Genomic DNA, 18,332 nt, shown 5'->3' with positions numbered 1-18,332 from the left:
ACTACAGTGCACACTGTGTGTTCTCTCGTGAGGCAAACAGATCCACCTCCGCTTTCCCAAACCTGCTCCACAGCTTCTGAACAATAGTGGGATTCAATTTCCACTCATTGTGAGAGGGCCCTCCCCTCTACATTAGGTCTGCCGCCTGGTTCAAATAACCCCGGGGATGTAAACCGCTTCGAGGGACAACAGATGACTGTGGGCCCACAGCAGGAGGCTCCTGGCTATCTCCAATAACCGGGCAGAGCGCACGTCGCCATGACGGTTTATAAACGCTGCTGCTGTAATGTTGTCTGTCCGCACGACAACATGTCTCCCTGCTACCACTGGGGTGAAGTGTTTCAATACCTTCAGCACCATGGACAGTTCCAGGCAGTTTATGTGGCCATTCTACTCCCACCACCTGTGACTCGCACATTCCTCCCCAGCCGGTGTGGTACTCCTCTCCTGGGATGGAGACAGTCGCCGTAAAGGGACTCGTAGATCTCCGCCGTTATGTGCTTCAGTCCTCCCAACGGGGAGGAGGGAGAGCCGGCGAGGGAACCGTCTTCGGGGGATCGAGTCAGCGGACTCGTGCCCGCCAAAGGGGTCCCCTTCCCGGCCGTCTGGGTGCCGCCGCAGGCGGTAACCTTACCTTACTCGACTGTCCGCTCGGCTGCCATCGTCTGCTGCTTCAGTTCCTCCGGCGGTATGCGACCGCAGAACTGCCGGTGCCACTGGGCCGGTGGCAGGATGGAGCCGGTTGGTACACGGCGGACACCACTGTTCTTCGAAGTCTTCAAAACTGCATGTCGCTGAAGAAAAAATGGGAGCAGATCTCTGGTTGCGCCACTGTAATATACAGTATCTGTCGATGTAAGAGAGGCACAGGGCGCAAAAGAAAATGTTCACGACTGCGCATGCGTGAAGGGATAAACCCAATATCGACAGCTCTTAGAGGGCGAAGCCTATACGAAATAGTACTTGCCTATTTGGTAAAACACAACTGTCCCCAGCCACAGAGGGGTAAGGCAAGGCAGCTTTATTTGGGCAGCTTTATTTGTTTAGCACATTTTAGCAGCAAGGCAATTCAAAGTGCTTTACATAAAACATTAAAGAGCAGTTAAAAACTACAGAAAAGTTATTTAGTTAGGCCTATGGTAGATGTCTGGATGGTGTATTATTATGACTAGGCTATAGCATCTATAGGACGCATAGTAGATGTCTGACTGATGTATAGGTATAGAGCTATTGTAAATATCAGTATGACTTTGATAATTTAAGTCGTGGAAAGAACGGCTGAATGGTCACAAATTAGAATTTTGTGGCCACAATTAATTTTTTTCAGATGTCATGTCTGGGGCTCCGTAAAACATGCGTTAAAGAGAATATAAAAAAATATAAGACAGGTATGAAACTAAATGAAGAATAAATGTTACAGTGCAGTGTAAGAAATTACTGAAAAAAAGACAGCCTCAAAAAGATAGGTCTTCAGCCTTGATGTAAAAGACCTGAGAGTTGCAGTGTACCTGCACATTTCTGGGAGTTTGTTCCAGATATGTGGTGCAAAAAAACTGAACGCCTCTTCTCAGTGTTTAGTTCTAACTCTGGTGACAAAAAGTAGACCCGTCCCAGACCACCTGAGAGGTCTGGGTGGTTCCTAATTTAGCAGCAGATCAGAAATGTATTTTGGCCCTGTGCAAATACATCTACTGATGCTGCTGTACAAATCTTCGCTGATGTTCCTGGAATCACTGGGTGTTTCGGGTCTTTCAACATCATACACCATTATCCAGGCAACCCAGCTGAGGCTGATCAGACCCCAGCTTGTGTCCAGTTGGCGAATCTAGCTACTTTGCCCCCATGGAGCTCCTCTCTTGAGCCATAGCCATCTTGAGGCTTTCTAGTGGTTTATAAACTAACCAAAGTCAAACACATTAACAACATAATTGCATGTTTTATCAGACTTAAGATCAGAGTTCATTCATATCAATGTAATGTTGATTATATTGCCACTGTACAGGGTCGACATCTTATTGCTGTCATTTTCTGTGCATGCCAGAACATGTGAGCTGTATAAGAGACAGTGAAGAGACGCCTGTTACTCATTAAACACTTTAATCCTGATCAAAGTTCCCCTCCACCTGTTGTCTTTATGGACATATTCACACTAGCGTAAGAGAAACAAGTTTGTGTCTGGATAACGACATGGGCTCTGGAGACAGTTGGAGGAAAATTGCTGCGCTTATTGGAGTCTTTGTGGTTTTGAAGGTATGTATTTTATTATATGTATAAGAAGTCTATAAGTGTTTTGAAATTGATAATGACCCAGTTCCCCTCAGCCACTCAGGTCTGGGCTAACGTGTAGTTTAGGACAGACTGAGACTTTTGACTTACTGAGGGAAACTTTTGTCATTATAACTAATTCAGTGACTAACAGCTGATTTTCACGATTCTATCGCAGACAGTAACTAAACTCCTGAAAGGAGTGATTTAAGCAGGTAGCGATTACAGTTATACCCAGCTACTTAACACAACATAAATCAACGAGTATAGTGATCAATTTATACATTCACAGCACAGATTAATAATCACATATGGACCAGTACATGATTAAATCAGATCACATTAATGGCAACAATGGTAGCGAACCCTTTGCTCATTAATAACAAAACAAAACGCACTAGTTCTAATATCTGCCCAGAACTGTGTAAGCCTCTTACTGTGTGCGTTGTTTGTCAGTTAAAACTCTTGCCAGAGTTTAATGATCCGTTTCGTCCCGAAGCAGAGGGGACAAGACGTAATCCAGGTCGACCAAACAAGAAACAGGACGCCGTCCTTTTCTTGAATCCAGGCTGATTAAACCCGCTGCAGAAGAGGGAATACTTCGGCCAGTATTTCCTCGGATCCCCTTTATATCAGACCGATATAAAGTTGTCCCAGCTCAAATCTCGACCAGCGAGGTGATGCTGGCTAACTAATCCGGACCAGTGCCTCCTTTCAGCAACCGGGGGTTACCGTGAAAAGCAAAGAAACACAAACGCAGACAGCTTTTATCCTTCCTCCGCCTCCTAGTGGCGGGTGGTGCATTCAAGGACCCGACGACCAATGGGAAAACTGCAACCTGGCCACAGGTGTGAAGCAGTTCTTTGTCTCACCACCAGTCTGCCTTGCCGTCCTCGTGTTTGAATGCACTGTCTCCATCTTGTGAAGTGGCGGCTTGTAGGAGTTTGGTGAAACTGGCTTTGGGATCCACATGTAGGCCAAGATCCTTTGTCTTGCCTCCCCTGTGTCTCACCAGTCAACTCAATCTGAGCCAAATCACTGTTTAACCAGCTTCTTGGTCCCCAACACTTATGACCTCATAAGGGGAAGATTCCAGATCGGCCCATCTGAGCTTTCATTTTCTCAAAGGCAGAGCAGGATACCCAGGGCTCGGTTTACATCTATCACCATTTCTAGCCACTGGGGGACCATAGGCAAGCTGGGGGAACGCATATTAATGTTAAAAAACCTCATAAAGTGAAATTTTCATGCCATGGGACCTTTAACAATGTGTTCTGTTGATACGTGTGATCACATGCTTTGCTGACTGATATCCATGTGTACTAAACACGTGTTTTTCACCGTTTTAGGGTTAACACACCTGTTTGAGGGAGACATCGCTGTTGATGTGAGTATACAGAGAGTCTGAGTAGAGATGGCGTTCGTCAAGAACTTAACGCTTAATGCTTTCAATGTGTTTTGCAGCCCAGCAGGAATGCAATCCTTGATCAAACAAGAAGATGGAAGTTCCCCATCCCATATATCTTAACTGATTCTTTAGGTACACCGTTGCCAAAATAATATATTTCCACCAACAAATAATTTGATGACTAGGTACCTGTTCATGTACTGATTTGGAAATGAATTTCCTATATTCTAGAACTGAATGCTAAAGGTGTAATCCTCCAGGCTTTTGAGGAATACCGTTTGAGATCCTGTGTGGACTTCAAGCCCTATGAGGGCGAGAGCAGCTACATCTCCTTCACCAAGCTGTCTGGGTGAGCTGCATTGGTCCACGCTGACTCGGCCTGATGAATGATCTCAGCTGTTGCAAAACTTTATGGGCCGTGCTGTCAAATCATCAAAGGCGTTAAGATAAGGAGATGTGATTAAATGAACAGTAACAGCATCTTAGGTTGATTTCGTTGTCGTCTGAATTTTTCCATTCTATCAATTCAGATGCTGGTCATATGTTGGAGATGATAGAACAGGCCAGAATGTGTCCATTGGAGCCAGATGTGACACTAAGGCTATTGTGCAGCATGAGCTCCTCCATGCCCTGGGCTTTTACCATGAACAGTCTCGCTCAGATAGAGACGACTATGTCAAAATCTGGTGGGACCAGATTGAAGAAGGTGGGTCACAACTATTTTACGTTTTGTTTAATCACGGCTGTGGCCAGGGTTATAGGGAATACTCCAATGATTAAATCTGACTGAAATATTATGCCATCATGCAGTGGGATCATACCAGCCGTGATGCCAATGCGAGCAAGAGGCGTAAAGTAGAGGGGATCAATAGAGATCAACAGTGTGGTTCTGGAAGTGAATATCCCCTTGATTTTCTACATAGGGATTTTAATTATTAGCCATAATGTCTAAACCATCCAAGGGAGACTTATCAGAAGCTATGTTTATGCCGCTGTAAAAGCCACAAGTCTGTATAATATTAACCGTGTTTTAAGAAAAACATGTTTTATTCGCTATGTCATAGAGAAGTACTACACTACCCACCCATCTCTGATTGGTAGAGTTCGCTGATACGGTGGAAATGTTTACCACACCTGTGAACAAGCTGCAACGACTGAAGTCTATGATCGTTTCTGTACACAGTCTTGTACCTTTTCAAAATGTTCTTTTGCACCAAATCAAATGTTTTATGGTCACGATTCATTTCGTTGCTGGTTGGCTTGGTTCCAGGCTTAGAACTCATGATATACGCATTTTCTGAAACGTCAAAGGAGATATTGAATGGGGAAAATCACTTATGGAACCACCTATCACGGTGTCAAAATCTCTCCACAGACAGAAATGTAAACACCTGGCAAAGTGCACACACACACACACACACACACACACACACACAAACACACACACACAGGTTTGTGGCACTATCTTTGTTGGGACCTGTCATTGACATAATGCATACCCTAACCTTAACCATCACAACTAAATACCTAACCTTAACCCTTACCCTCACCCTAACCATAACCTAATTATATCCCTAATCCTACAACCAAGTCTTAAACCTCAAACAGCTGGACCCCCCCATTTGTGGCATTTTGGCCTCACAAAGCTGTCGGGACCCCACAAGTATACTGGACTCACGGTTTTTGGACTGGATATAGTTAAACAAGCCCACACACTCACACACACACACACACACACACACACACACACACACACACACACACACACACACACACACACACACACACACACAATATCAGCATCGCTGTCATGGCTGATTCATTCTAAAAAATCATTTGTTACATGGTAGCACTGTTTGAAGGGGTTGATATTGTACCCTGACTATCTACATGACAATGTTACTTTCTCGTCACAGGGAAGGACCACAATTTCGTGAAGTATGAGGATGACTTTATCACTGATCTGAACACGCCATATGACTATGAGTCCATCATGCACTACAGACCACTGTCCTTTAACAAGAACGAAAGCATCCCCACAATCACCACCACCATACCGTATTTTAATGAGGTCATCGGCCAGCGGCTGGACTTCAGTGCAGTAGACATCACCAGGCTCAACCGCATGTACGACTGTGGTGAGTGACTCCTTTCACAACGGTTAGTGAAAAGCATATGGTTCAAATCCAATATCCTGGCAGGGAAAGAGGTTAATAAGGAATCTGTAAAATCTGCATCTTTAGGTAAATTACTCATTTGTTTTCCCACTTGACCTGAAATACATTTATGCTCTCATCTTTAAGGCTGCACTAAAAGAATGATCACAGTAGTCCCCCTCAGTTTTTCCGAGTGTTTTAGTCTTTTACACCCATGTACAGCACTACAGATAGGAAAGGAGTACATGCTCAAAATGTATTTTTTAAGACTATTGTTTTGTCTTTATGGCCTTTATTAGATAGGATAGCTCAAGACAGAGAGGGGGGATGACATGCAGGAAACGGACATGGGTCGGACTTGAATCCAGACCACTGTGCAAAGAACTAAGCCTCACCCCTATTTTCCTGGTGCATATCTTTGGCGGAGCGGAACCGAGAGCCGATGCACTCAATGGTGTTTTAAGCCCCCACCGTTGACTTCAAGGCAGCTCTGCGACTGTCGACTTAAAGGCACCTATCCCTAATCTTTGCCTAACCCTAGTGCATTCCATGCGGCACTGCCTAGAAGACGACGTTGGGGGCTTAAAACACCCACAGATGCGCCTGGTGGAAAATTTGGGTGAGGCACAGTCCTTAGCACAGTGGCCCAGGTTCAAGTCCGACCCGCTTCCGTTTCCTGCATGTCATCCCCCCCTCTATCTCCCCCCTTTTCTGTTTTCAGCTATCCTATTAAATAAAGGCCAAAAAAGACCAAATAATCAATTATGTATATATAAAAATCTCTTCAAATAAATACCAATTAAATAAACTAAGAACAAGTTGTGATGTCTGAAGTCAAATAAATATACTAAGAACACATAGTGCCGTCTGAAGTCCTAGGCTGTTTAGAAATTGCGTCACAATTCATATCTCAACTGGTTGTAATATTTACCCATTTATATCAATTTTTAACTGATTCACAATGCATTTTTACATCCCTAGTGCTGTAAGCTTTGTAAGTTGACTGTAGATAACTGTCCTGTTCCAGCCAACACACACACTCTCTTGGACCAGTGCTCCTTTGAGCTGATCAACATCTGTGGAATGATCCAAAATGAGGAGGACACCGCAGACTGGGCCCAGACGCTGAGCAGTCCAGCTGATACAGACCACACCCTGACAGGGCACTGCAGAGGTACCGAGCTGATTTTCTAGATCATACGCAAATATCAAACATAAATCTGAAAACAAAAAATCTTACAATTACATAAATTGTGACTAAACAGTGTCACACACTCCAGCTCCAGGTGGTAGCTTAGCATTTAATGTATTTAATGTAATGTATCATATATTTTACTTATGAGATTTACTGAAAAAAGATTGAACATTTACATGAAATAGTTACAATAAAAAAATCAAAAACACACATTTAGTGAGTGATCATTTGTGTGTGATTTGCCCAGTGACTGGTTTTGCCATAATGCAAAGGACAACAATATCAAAATAATGTCATTCAATTTCTTGTCTTACAACACTATTAAAATGTTTCTTAGCTTTTTAGCCATTTGGGTAAATACTGTTGTAACAGGACATAAATAACATTATGAGCGTTCTGGCGTCTGGCGTCGTAAGGCGTTGTATGGCTGCCGTGCATCACCCAGGTGGGTGCTACACATTAGTGGTGTTAGAGAGCAGTCCCCACCCCCCCTCCCCCCAAATGCGCTTTGAGTGTCTATGATAAAGCGCTATATATATGTAATAAAATAAATAATTATTTTCCAATCCCAGTCATTATTATAACTCAGTTAACACAATATGTACCGCTGGCCACTCTGTTTTTTTGTAGATTCTGGCTACTTCATGAAGTTTGACACATCTTCGGGCGCAGCTGGGAGCAGCGCCTTGCTGGAGTCACGTATCCTCTACCCCAAGAGAGACGAGCAGTGCCTGGAGTTCTTCTACAAGATGACGGGAGCCGCTGGGGACAAACTGGTCATATGGGTCAGGACTGATGATGGGACAGGGACTCTACACAGTTTCAAGAAGATCCACACCATTACAGGTATTTTATTTGATCATTCATTTGGCAGCACATAATACACTGTCTAATGCAGAGTGCATTCTTAAATGTTGTCACTTCCAAATCCTTATTGAAAAACACCTACTATCGATGCAGTGGTGGAGTTTATTGCATTGTAAGATTAATATGAAACTAGGCATGGGTCCGTTACCGGTGTCAAGGTATATCGCGGTTTGAAAAAGTCACGGTTTCAAAACCACTAACATTTTCCGTCATACCATTCCTGCGCTATGAGCTGTTTTTTATGTGTCTTCAACAGAAAGTGTACTTTAGAAATCCCACTCCCTGCCAGTGTGCAGTGTGTTTAAAAATAAATTACGTTATGTTCTAGGGCTGTTGGAACAAATTCCGAATATAATTTGAACAGTAAAAAAAAATCAATACCATTTGAATGTTGAAATTACTATTCAAATGTGATTTTTGTTTTAATAAAAAGGTTGGCTAATGTTAGCTAATCTCCCTTTTCTCATGTCTGATGAACAATAAGTTACGGTAGTGAGAAACATAAGGCATTCTGAGCTAACGTTACATACCGAGTAACATTAGTACAGGGGGGAGTGACAGGCTGCGGCTGGAAATCGGAAGAAGGATGAGAAATAGTTACATTACTTTAAAATCAACATCCAAAATGCTTATGTTATCAGTAGTTAGCTAGCTTGTTCTGGTTTCCTGACTGCGTCGCGAGTTATAGGAGCTTAGCTGGGAGCTTCATGGAGACAGCTTAATGTTAGCGGCGCCCTACAGCTGTCCTAGTTAGCATTGACTTCATATATTACCTTCTAACACATTTTATTTTCAGTAACGTGACAATCTGCAAGAAACATGTTGCTTATAAATCACTAAAATGGTAGTGGCAGCACTGTTTAGCTTAGTTATCAATGCAGTTAGCATCGTGGCTAACACTATTGTTACATTATATAGTTTATGACAAATTGTTTCGGCTGTGCTTTCTAACATGATGTCGATTGTGCTAACCGAGCAACATTAGCCTTTACAACAGAGTTGCTTCAAGAATCTCATTCCGGAATCTCATTCCGGCCCAGTGTTGTAATGTAACAAAGTACAAATACTTTGTTACTGTACTTAAGTAGAATTTTCACGTATCTGTACTTTACTTTGTTACTTATATTTCTGGAAACTTTTACTTTACTACATATCCTAAATAAAATGTTTACTTTTACTCCACTACATTTCAACTAAGCATCTTCGCTACTCGTTACTTGCAAGAAATGTTTTTGTACTTTTGAAGTGAAACATTCTTTCTCACAAAAAATGTAATTCTGTTTCTGTTTTTTGATTTGTTGATCAGGCTTGACGTTTAAGAAGGTGTGGAAACCCTAAATATTATACTTCACTATTAGAAAGCTACGATAAAGTTCATGATCAAAGACTTTTACTTCTAATACTTAAGTACATTAATTCAATTCAATTCAATTTTATTTATAGTATCAAATCATAACAAGAGTTATCTCAAGACACTTTACAGATAGAGTAGGTCTAGACCACACTCTATAATTTACAAAGCCCCAACAATTCCAACAATTACAGTAATTTCATCAAGAGCAAGCAGTGTGACAGTGGCGAGGAAAAACTCCCTCTTGGGAAGAAACCTCGGACAGACCCGGGCTCTTGGTAGGCGGTGTCTGACGGGCCGGTTGGGGGTGTGATGAACAGTGGCGATAATAGTCAAATTAATAATGGAACAGTGACTTCAAATGGTAGTCGTAGTAGTTCATGTCATATCAGGGCGCTGCAGGGTGTTACAGGATGTAGCGTGGCCCAGCAGAGCATGGATGGACGTAGCAGGAAGCAGCAGGGTTCAGCAGGACGCAGCATGACATTGCAGGGCACCGCTGAGCTCAGCAGGGAGTGCAGCAGGACCACGGCGACAGCTGCAACCAAGATCTTGGTGCCAACGTTCTCCAAGGAAATACGCTGGGTGAAAAACTCCCCAGAAGCTAGGATTAGTAACAAGCATTTCTGGGACGGGATGCACACAAATGGTAATAGAAAGGGAGAGGAGAGAGCAGCTCAGTGTGTGAAAGGAAGGAAGGAAGTCCCCCGGCAGTCTAAAACTATAACAGCGTAACTAAGAGAGACAGGTCATAAGGAGAGGTAGCCTGTTCGGGCTTTGAACTCTCCCCTGCAGGATCGGGCTGTGCTGGCCTGTCTCCCTCTACTTTTGTTATATATTATTAATCTAACAATTATGAATAGAAGCAGGTGGGCCAGTTAGGTGAACACTGCAACTCCTCACTCCCTAACTATAAGCTTTATCAAATAGGAGAGTTTTAAGTTCATTCTTGAATGAGGTGACAGTTTCTGCCCCCCGAACCCAGACTGTGAGCTGGTTCTATAGGAGAGGATCCTGATAACTGAAGGCTCTGGCTCCCATTCAACTTTTAGAGACTCTAGGTATCACAAGTAACTTTGCTTTCTGGCAGCGCAGTGCTCTAGTGGGACAATAAGGTATTAGGAGCTCTTCTAGATATGATGGTGCTTGACCATTTAGAGCTTTGTAGGTCAGGAGAAGAATTTTAAAATCAATCCTGGATTTTACAGGAAGCCAATGCAGAGAAGCTGATACAGGAGAAATATGATCTCTTTTCTTAGTTCTTGTGAGAACACGCGCTGCAGCATTCTGGATCAGCTGGAGAGTCTTAAGGGACTTATTTGAGCAACCTGACAGTAGGGAGTTACAATAGTCCAGCCTGGAAGTAACACATGCATGGACTAGTTTTTCAGCATTGTTTTGAGACAGGATATTCCTAATTTTGGCAATGTTACGAAGATGAAAAAAAGGCTGTTCTTGAGGTTTGTTTTAGATGGGCGTTAAAGGATATATCCTGATCAAAAATAACCCCTAGATTTCTGACAGTAGTGCTGGAGGCCAGGACAACACCATCCAGAATATGGTATTGTGGTAATATGGTAACATTAAATATCATAACATTACTTTTGATACTTTAGTACTGTAAATACCAGCTACTTTAAGACTTTTACTCAAGTAATATTCTAAAAGGTGACTTTAACTTCTACCAAAGTCATTTTCTGGTAAGATACTTGTACATTTACTCAAGTATTGTTTTCAAGTACTTTATACATGAGTGTTTACCAGACCTATCTTCACACTGCTGCAGAGTAAAGTTTGGCTACACCACACATACATTCTAGGATAGGAGAAGAAAACAAAATGCTCTGGGTTGTTTGCATTTCTTTAAACCAATCACAATCGCCTTGTGTGGGGCTAAGTTCCGGACACAGCGACGGTGGATCTGCAGAATAGTCTCGGGAAGGAACTTGTTTTGGTGGAACATTTCCTAAAGTAAAATGCCACATACAGTATCAAATAAAGTTAACTGTTACACAATACAGTCACGTGAGCTATTTAAATTAGCTGGATACATGGTTATATGTCATTTGCTCTTGTCAGTGTATCGCTGTGTGTACCTCGTCCACAACAATCCCCTCCAATCGGCCCCAAAGCGTCCCAGTTACATAGTAAATGCCATAAACATATTCCTTGTTAATCTTAACAATCGTTCCCTGAACGAACCAAGCAGGCCTGCTTTGTTGCACAATTGCTAGCTTGAAGTTTGTTGTTGTTGAGAGCGGCAACCCACAGAGAGTGGAAGGTGAGGGATATCAGGCAATTATCCTGGAAATGTACTTTCGTTGATCCAGACTAGTATATGGCTTTAAATACTTCCTTTCAATTCATGAATAATTCCAAATAAATATACAACAAATCGCCTGCTTTTTGTCTGCCAGGTAATGGAGATGCTGCCTGGAAAATAGCCCATGTAACTCTCAAGGTGACAGAGAAGTTCCGCTATTCCTTCCAAGGCATCAGAGGATCAGCCAACTCCTCGGGCGCCATCTTAATCGATGACATCACTCTTACTGAGACCATTTGCCCCAGTGCTGTCTGGCAAATCCACAACTTCACCAATGTTCTTGCCACCACTCCTAATGGTGGTGCAGTTAAAAGCAAGTGCTTCTACAACTCGGAGGGCTACTCATTCGGTGTCAGTGTTTACCCAAATGGAAAAGACAGCGCCTACCCAGACTATGTTGGTATGAACTTGCACCTCTGCAGTGGGGAAAACGATGCAGTGATGCAATGGCCCGCCGAAAACAGGCAGGCAACAATTGTCGCCATGGACCAGGACCCTGATGTAAAACTGAGAATGTCTTCTACAAGAAGCTTCACTACAGGTAGGCCCAGGTCACCGGCATTTAGGTAAAATAGAGTTGTCTAGCTTGATAAAAGGGTGAGCTTAGCTGAATTACATCTAGTTGAATATAGCCATGCAGTTAGTTAGGGTTTTATTTGCTTCACGCCAATACAATAAAGGTGAATGGAATTTTATTTGTGGTTATCACAGCATTGAAAAATGACATTTCAGCACAAATTCCGCAATATTTCTTTCCAAATACAGTGTCAAAACAAGAAAACAACACTGGGACCGTAATTTAAAACATATTTGCCATTACCATCAGTAACCTGACGTGTTATATGTTTACTTCCTCTGTGACCTTTGCAGGATGAGGCAGCACTGTGTTATCATACAGCTGTTATGTCTCCCATTATCTCTGGAGGCACAAAGGTGAAGTACTTCTCTGCCTGGAAATGTTACGAGGTTATGTTGGACACTGACCTGAAAATAAAATGCCACATACAATATAAAATAAAGATAACTGTTCATACAATACAATAACGTGAGCTATTTAAATTAGCTGAATAAATGGTTATACGTCATTGGCTCTTGCCAGTGTATCACCGTGTGCACTTTGTCCACAACAATCCCCACCAATCGGTCCCAAAACGTCCCAGTTAGATAAAATGCTGTAAACATATTCCTTGTTAACCTTAGCAATCATTCCCTGAACGAACTAAGCAGGCCTGCTTTGTTGCACCTGTGGTACCATTCTCTCAACTTACATAGCATGAGTTCGTATTATAGTGTCGTTTTTGCGGCCTGTTTTAATTTTAGTTTTAGTCTAGTTTCTGTGTCAAGTCATTTTAGTTTTTATTAGTTTTAGTCACGTTCATACTCTTTAGTCTAGTCAAGTTTCAGATGACTAAAAGTCTGAGTATTTTAGTCTTATTTTAGTCAGAATTATCTATGACTATTTTAGTCTAGTTTTAGTCGATGAAAACTGATGAGATTTTGGTCAAGTTTTGGTCAACGAAGATTGATGACATTTAGTCTAGTTTTAGTCAATGAAATTTTTATTTTTATCTCTTTTAGCAATGCAATTCTATTGAATCCAGTCAATATGGTATAAGTATCTAGTAGTTTAACAAAACCAAAATATTGGCCAAGAACCCACACACTCTCTCAAACACACACACACACACACACACACACACACACATACACACACACACACGTTTGTCTCAGTCGTTTTCAGCTCCAGTGGCTAACGTCTAAAGCTAATGTTAAAATGAGACACATTAACCACAGCCCCATGAGTTTGCATTAGCTTTCTAAAATAGAAAGTGACGTTATGTTTATGTCTTGACTTACCTAAATTCCATTATTGCACACATTGAGATGTCTCTTAAGGTTCGTGGTGTTTTTTCCTGTGATTTTGTGGCCGCATTTCTCCCCATCTTTTTCCACAACACATTCCGTTTTCTTTTCAACTTCTATGTAATGAAAGTTTTTCAAACTGCCGTTTGTTCTTTTACTCCCAAAGACGAACTCTGGCTGGCCGGCCATTGGTGTCAGATTTCATTTTGTTTGTTGCTGTTTACGCTTGTCTCACTCTCTAACTCACCGCTGCATCTTCTAAATTAAATAATGCCGCGACAGGGCTTCAGGAAGTAATGTTGCTTCTGCGCAGTACGACCTGAGTGCGACCTGATGCAGCCCTTGAAGACACAGGGGACAGAAATACTGCAAAAATAATAATAACGCAACCAAACAAGACAAAATAACGTTATAACATTTCGCCGTTTTGGTCGACGAAAATGAAGAGACATTTTAGTATAGTTTTTATTTTGTAAACCACATTTAGTCTTGTTTTTATTCGTCAACAATATTGCATTATACATTTAATTATCATTTTATATATATATATATATATACATATATTATATATTAGTCATCGTCACATGACCAGCAATTACGTTGCGTCTCGTTTTCGTCAGGTTCGTTGACGACGATATTTAGTCGTAATTTCCGTTGACAAAAACAACACCAGTTCGTAAGCTGGAAGTTCCACCACAATCATCATGGTACTACATTTTGTGTGGTTCACCTGTTACCTGTTATTTAAAAATAAAAAACTAAATCCATAATCTTTTAGCCTGTCACCGTCCCTTTCTGTTTGCTCTGACCAAACCCTGTTCATCTTGAACAATCAAGCTTCACATCATGTCCCACCCTGACATCCTGTGTCAAAATCAATACATGGAATTCAGAAATGTACAACATTTGTTTATAATGAGTATTTCCTCCCCTCCGCAGACACTGATGCCCGCTGGAACAAACCTACAGCGGCTTCGGGAGCGGTGTGGGATGACAGCTGCCAGTGCCACCGCGGTAAAGACTTTGGCTGGAGCACATTCATTTCTCACAAGCAATTGCAAAGGAGGAGTTTCCTCAAGAACGATGATCTCATCATCACTGCTGAATTTAATGGTGAGAATCAGAAATATCAGCTCTTCTCCCCGGCTATACAGGTTATTCCTAGCCTAGAAATCTAGACGCACCCTAGCGGCAGCAAATTTAATTTGAAACCAAGGGGGTCCAGGCACTCTCCGTTGGCTTGCGAGTTGGAAAAACCAAACTCTGATCAGGCCAATCACATTGTGTATCGAGTCGGTGGGCGGGCTTATGGCTGCTGCTGCTGGGAACAGCGGTCTTCTGGAAGACTTGGAGTTCAGCTTTTCTTTGAGAAAAGGACAAAGAACGGCACTGAAATCATTCTTCAAAAAGGAAGATGTGTTCGGAGTTTTGCCGACCAGAGATCAACTAGCTCCGCTACCTTCTTCGTTGCTCTGCCTGGTTGTAGCGTTATCCTATTACATGCAGAGAGAATTTGAAAGACAACCGTTTATCCCGCCCCTCGGATTGAGCCCTGCCAATGGTGAGTTCCCAGACCCAACATCTTGATGTGGGTCTGGCTTGTCAGGCTAGGTTATTCCTACATCAAACAGTCTGTCAAACAAAAGCTCATTTTTTACATTTAAAAAAAAAGAAAGGCTAATGCAAATGCTCATGGGCATAGGAAGCATTGGAAATGTGGGTGGGAGAATCTTAACGGGCTGTGGTGGCCTTCCCCAAGACTCAAAGAGAGAGCAGATGTCATTTCCTGTATTCTGGTGCCTTTTAACAGAATGAGAAAGGAATTTATTGCCACAGTAGTCACGTGGAATTTGCCTTGGTGATTGGTGCATACGTACACAAACAAACATATTAAACATGAATAAAAATAAATAATAAATACAATAAACAGAAACAAATATCTACAAAATAGAAGTGGTAGGTGGTTTTATATTTTTTTCTGGCAATATCAGCATTAGAAAATGATGGTTACATTTTGTAATTTCACCCACAGGAAGTGGTCGGCCCCAGATGTTAACAAGCAAAAAGTACAGAAATTGATTCGATTGATATATCTTGAGAATCTCTTTATGCTTGCATGCAATTTCTATTAAATTAATTTCTTTAATGTTTGAATCAAATCAATAAGTAAAGAAAGAGTCACTTGTCCCACCATCATATTGTGGCTCTGACCCATGCAAATGCCGGTTTAGTTCATATTAATTATTTCAGATTTCCTTTTTCCCCTGCTACTTTAAATCTTGTCTCACTTCTCTTGTACATATTCACACCTTGCCATCTTGAATGAGATAGCACTTTGTTTAACATTTTCATCAACTTGTCGTTTCGTTAGATTTGACCCACCTGATCAAGACTGAGGTGCCTGTCGACCCGGCCACACAGAGTAATGACATCACAGATGAGAAGCCAATCAGCGAGGTGAAAATGAGACCGGAGGCTCCAAAACACAGAGAAGCACGTGCTGCCAACCCTTGTCATCCCAACCCTTGTTTTAACGGAGGCGTGTGTGTGGAAAGTGAAGGGAAAGCCTCATGCAGGTGTGTACATATATTTGTTGTATTTGCATTACTAAATGTGTACATTTTTATTGTAGGAATTTCAGATTTTCTTTTTTTTTTAGAGAATTGGGGATATTTCACCTTGGAAAGATATGAATTCAAATTCCATGTCAATTATGCACAGGCTAATGCTAAAGTAAGCACTTACATAAGGCTTGCACCCATACGTCTTTAAAAGTACACTCTCATGTCTGTGTGTTAAGTATGGAGCCAGAGCCAAAAGTCCATTAGCTTAGCTTAACATTAAGATTGGAATCAAGGTGAAATAGCTTGCCTGTCTTTCTCCAAAGTAAAAAAAAAAGATTTGCCTAGCAGCACCTCTAGAGCTAAGTAGTTAGCATGTTGTATCTTGTTGGTCTAAAATGTACAGAAACAGAAACGTAAAAACGGCAGTTTGTGGTTTTATGGGCAGCTATATTGTGTTTTGCAACTATTACTTGGTGTCAGTGACTTCTTGGAGTTTTGTCATTGCCATAAGGTTGGGAAGTGTTTGTTGGACAGAAAAACTGTTATCGTAACTCCCTCTAAAAACACAAATGTCTGATTTTGTACCGATTAAAAAAATGAGATGCTACGTGTTAATCGGTGAGCTGTTAGAAGGTGGATTTTTAAAATTTGGAGCCTGGCTAGCTGTTACCTCTGCTTTTAGTCTTGATGCCATGTTAAACTATGCTAATCCTTACTTGCTGTACTTTAAGGAACACGCCGACTTATTGGGACTTTATCTTATTCACCGTAACCCCCAGAGTAAGACAAGTCGATACATACCCTTCTCATCTCCGTGCGTGCTGTAACGCTGTCTGACGGCTCCAGCATTAGCTTAGCCTAGCACAGATCCTGCAGGTGAATAGTTCCAGTAATCCTACGGCTCCAAATTGTGACAAAATAACACCAACATGTTCCTATTTACATGTTGTGATTTGTAGAGTCACAGCGTGTACACAAAACAACGTAACATGAGACACAGCCATCTTCTAACAGTAAACAAACCGGGAACTATATTCTCAGACAGGCTTGCTGCGAGCATATCACTCCGCCAAAGTACTATATTTTTCCGCCTAAGAATATAGTTCCTGGTTTGTTTAGGGATAGAAGGTGGCTGTCTCACACAGACACAGCCACGTGTCTGTGTTTTTTGTACACGCTGTGACTCTACAAATCACAACCTGTAAATAGGAACATGTTGGCGTTATTTTGTCACTTATTCGGAGCAGTAGGATTACTGGAACCATTCACCTGCATGTTCTGTGCTGGCCTGATGCCGCTGGAGCCGTCAGACAGCACACACGGAGATGAGAAGGGTATGTATTGACTTATCTAACTCTGGGGGTTACGGTGAATAAACTAAATTCCCAATAAGTCGGCATGTTCCTTTAATACACAGACATGAGAGTGGTATTGATTTTCTCTTCCAACCTTAGCAAATAAGTAATAAGTAACTATTGGTTTAAAATTTTACAAGGTAAGATTTATGTGAACCAACCCTAGGGTGTCATTTCCACTGGGGTCACAGGGTCCCCCCCCCCCACACTTTCAAATTGTGAACATTTTTGACTCTATAAAATTATTCTCTCAAGTCTTGGCGATCGCCCCTATATTAAACAATAAAGAAAGTAAGACCTCTTTTTCTTCTACATAGTTTAGTACTATTCTTTCTGGCAGCATTTATCATTATGATCAACTTAATTATTTCCTGTATTTTGGATCATCATAGTCCCTAATGTATGTAGAAATGCAGGAAATGGGATTCAAATTGAAAACATTTGTCTGGCAAAGGACCCCCAGTTTTGTGTCCCTCCCCTTTCTCAAACCAATGTAACACCCTTGAACCAACCTATTTTGTTTCCAACAAAAACACAATCTTTACTTCATCCTTTTCTCTGTTTCTACAACAGAGTAGGGTTTTCTATCTCTTCTAATGTACACACCCCATTGATCTAAATGTAATACTGCTGTTTGGTATAGACAAAGCTCTGCACACTGCTTAAATTACTCTTGCTAGCCAGATGACAAATGACACAGAAAATTCAGTAAGATGCCAAAGAGAATCAAATTTTTGCGTAACTAAAAAAAATTATATCTGCTGACTTTCAGGTGTGCATCAAGCCAGGCCACCTACTACGCTGGTAAGAGGTGTGATAAAATTGAACATAGACCAAGGCATTCTGGGAGCGCTGATTGGCGGCGCAGCAGGGATTGTAGTCCTGACACTGGCCATCTTCAGCGTCATCAGGAGAGCTCAGTGAAACACATTTCTGAGAAATATGTGAATAAGTGTCTTCTGTATTCATTCAGCAGTGAAAGCAC

General features: G+C 41.7%; 1 protein-coding gene across 1 annotated transcript; it reads left to right on the top strand.

Annotated features, from left to right (window-relative positions):
- Window positions 1–495: 495 nt before the first annotated feature.
- LOC114573579 (meprin A subunit alpha) lies at window positions 496–18,271 on the top strand. The gene is given in 13 exon segments (XM_075447459.1): window positions 496–745; window positions 3,615–3,652; window positions 3,730–3,805; window positions 3,905–4,022; window positions 4,204–4,379; window positions 5,590–5,811; window positions 6,857–7,003; window positions 7,655–7,870; window positions 11,660–12,106; window positions 14,368–14,541; window positions 15,800–16,004; window positions 18,120–18,165; window positions 18,167–18,271. Coding segments are annotated over 13 exon segments (2,220 nt in total).
- Window positions 18,272–18,332: the final 61 nt, after the last annotated feature.

Source organism: Perca flavescens, chromosome 18 (assembly GCF_004354835.1).
Source record: "Perca flavescens isolate YP-PL-M2 chromosome 18, PFLA_1.0, whole genome shotgun sequence".
Classification (NCBI taxonomy): Eukaryota; Metazoa; Chordata; class Actinopteri; order Perciformes; family Percidae; genus Perca; species Perca flavescens.
Note: the sequence above shows the minus strand (reverse complement) of the source record. Positions and strands in the feature narration are given on the sequence as shown.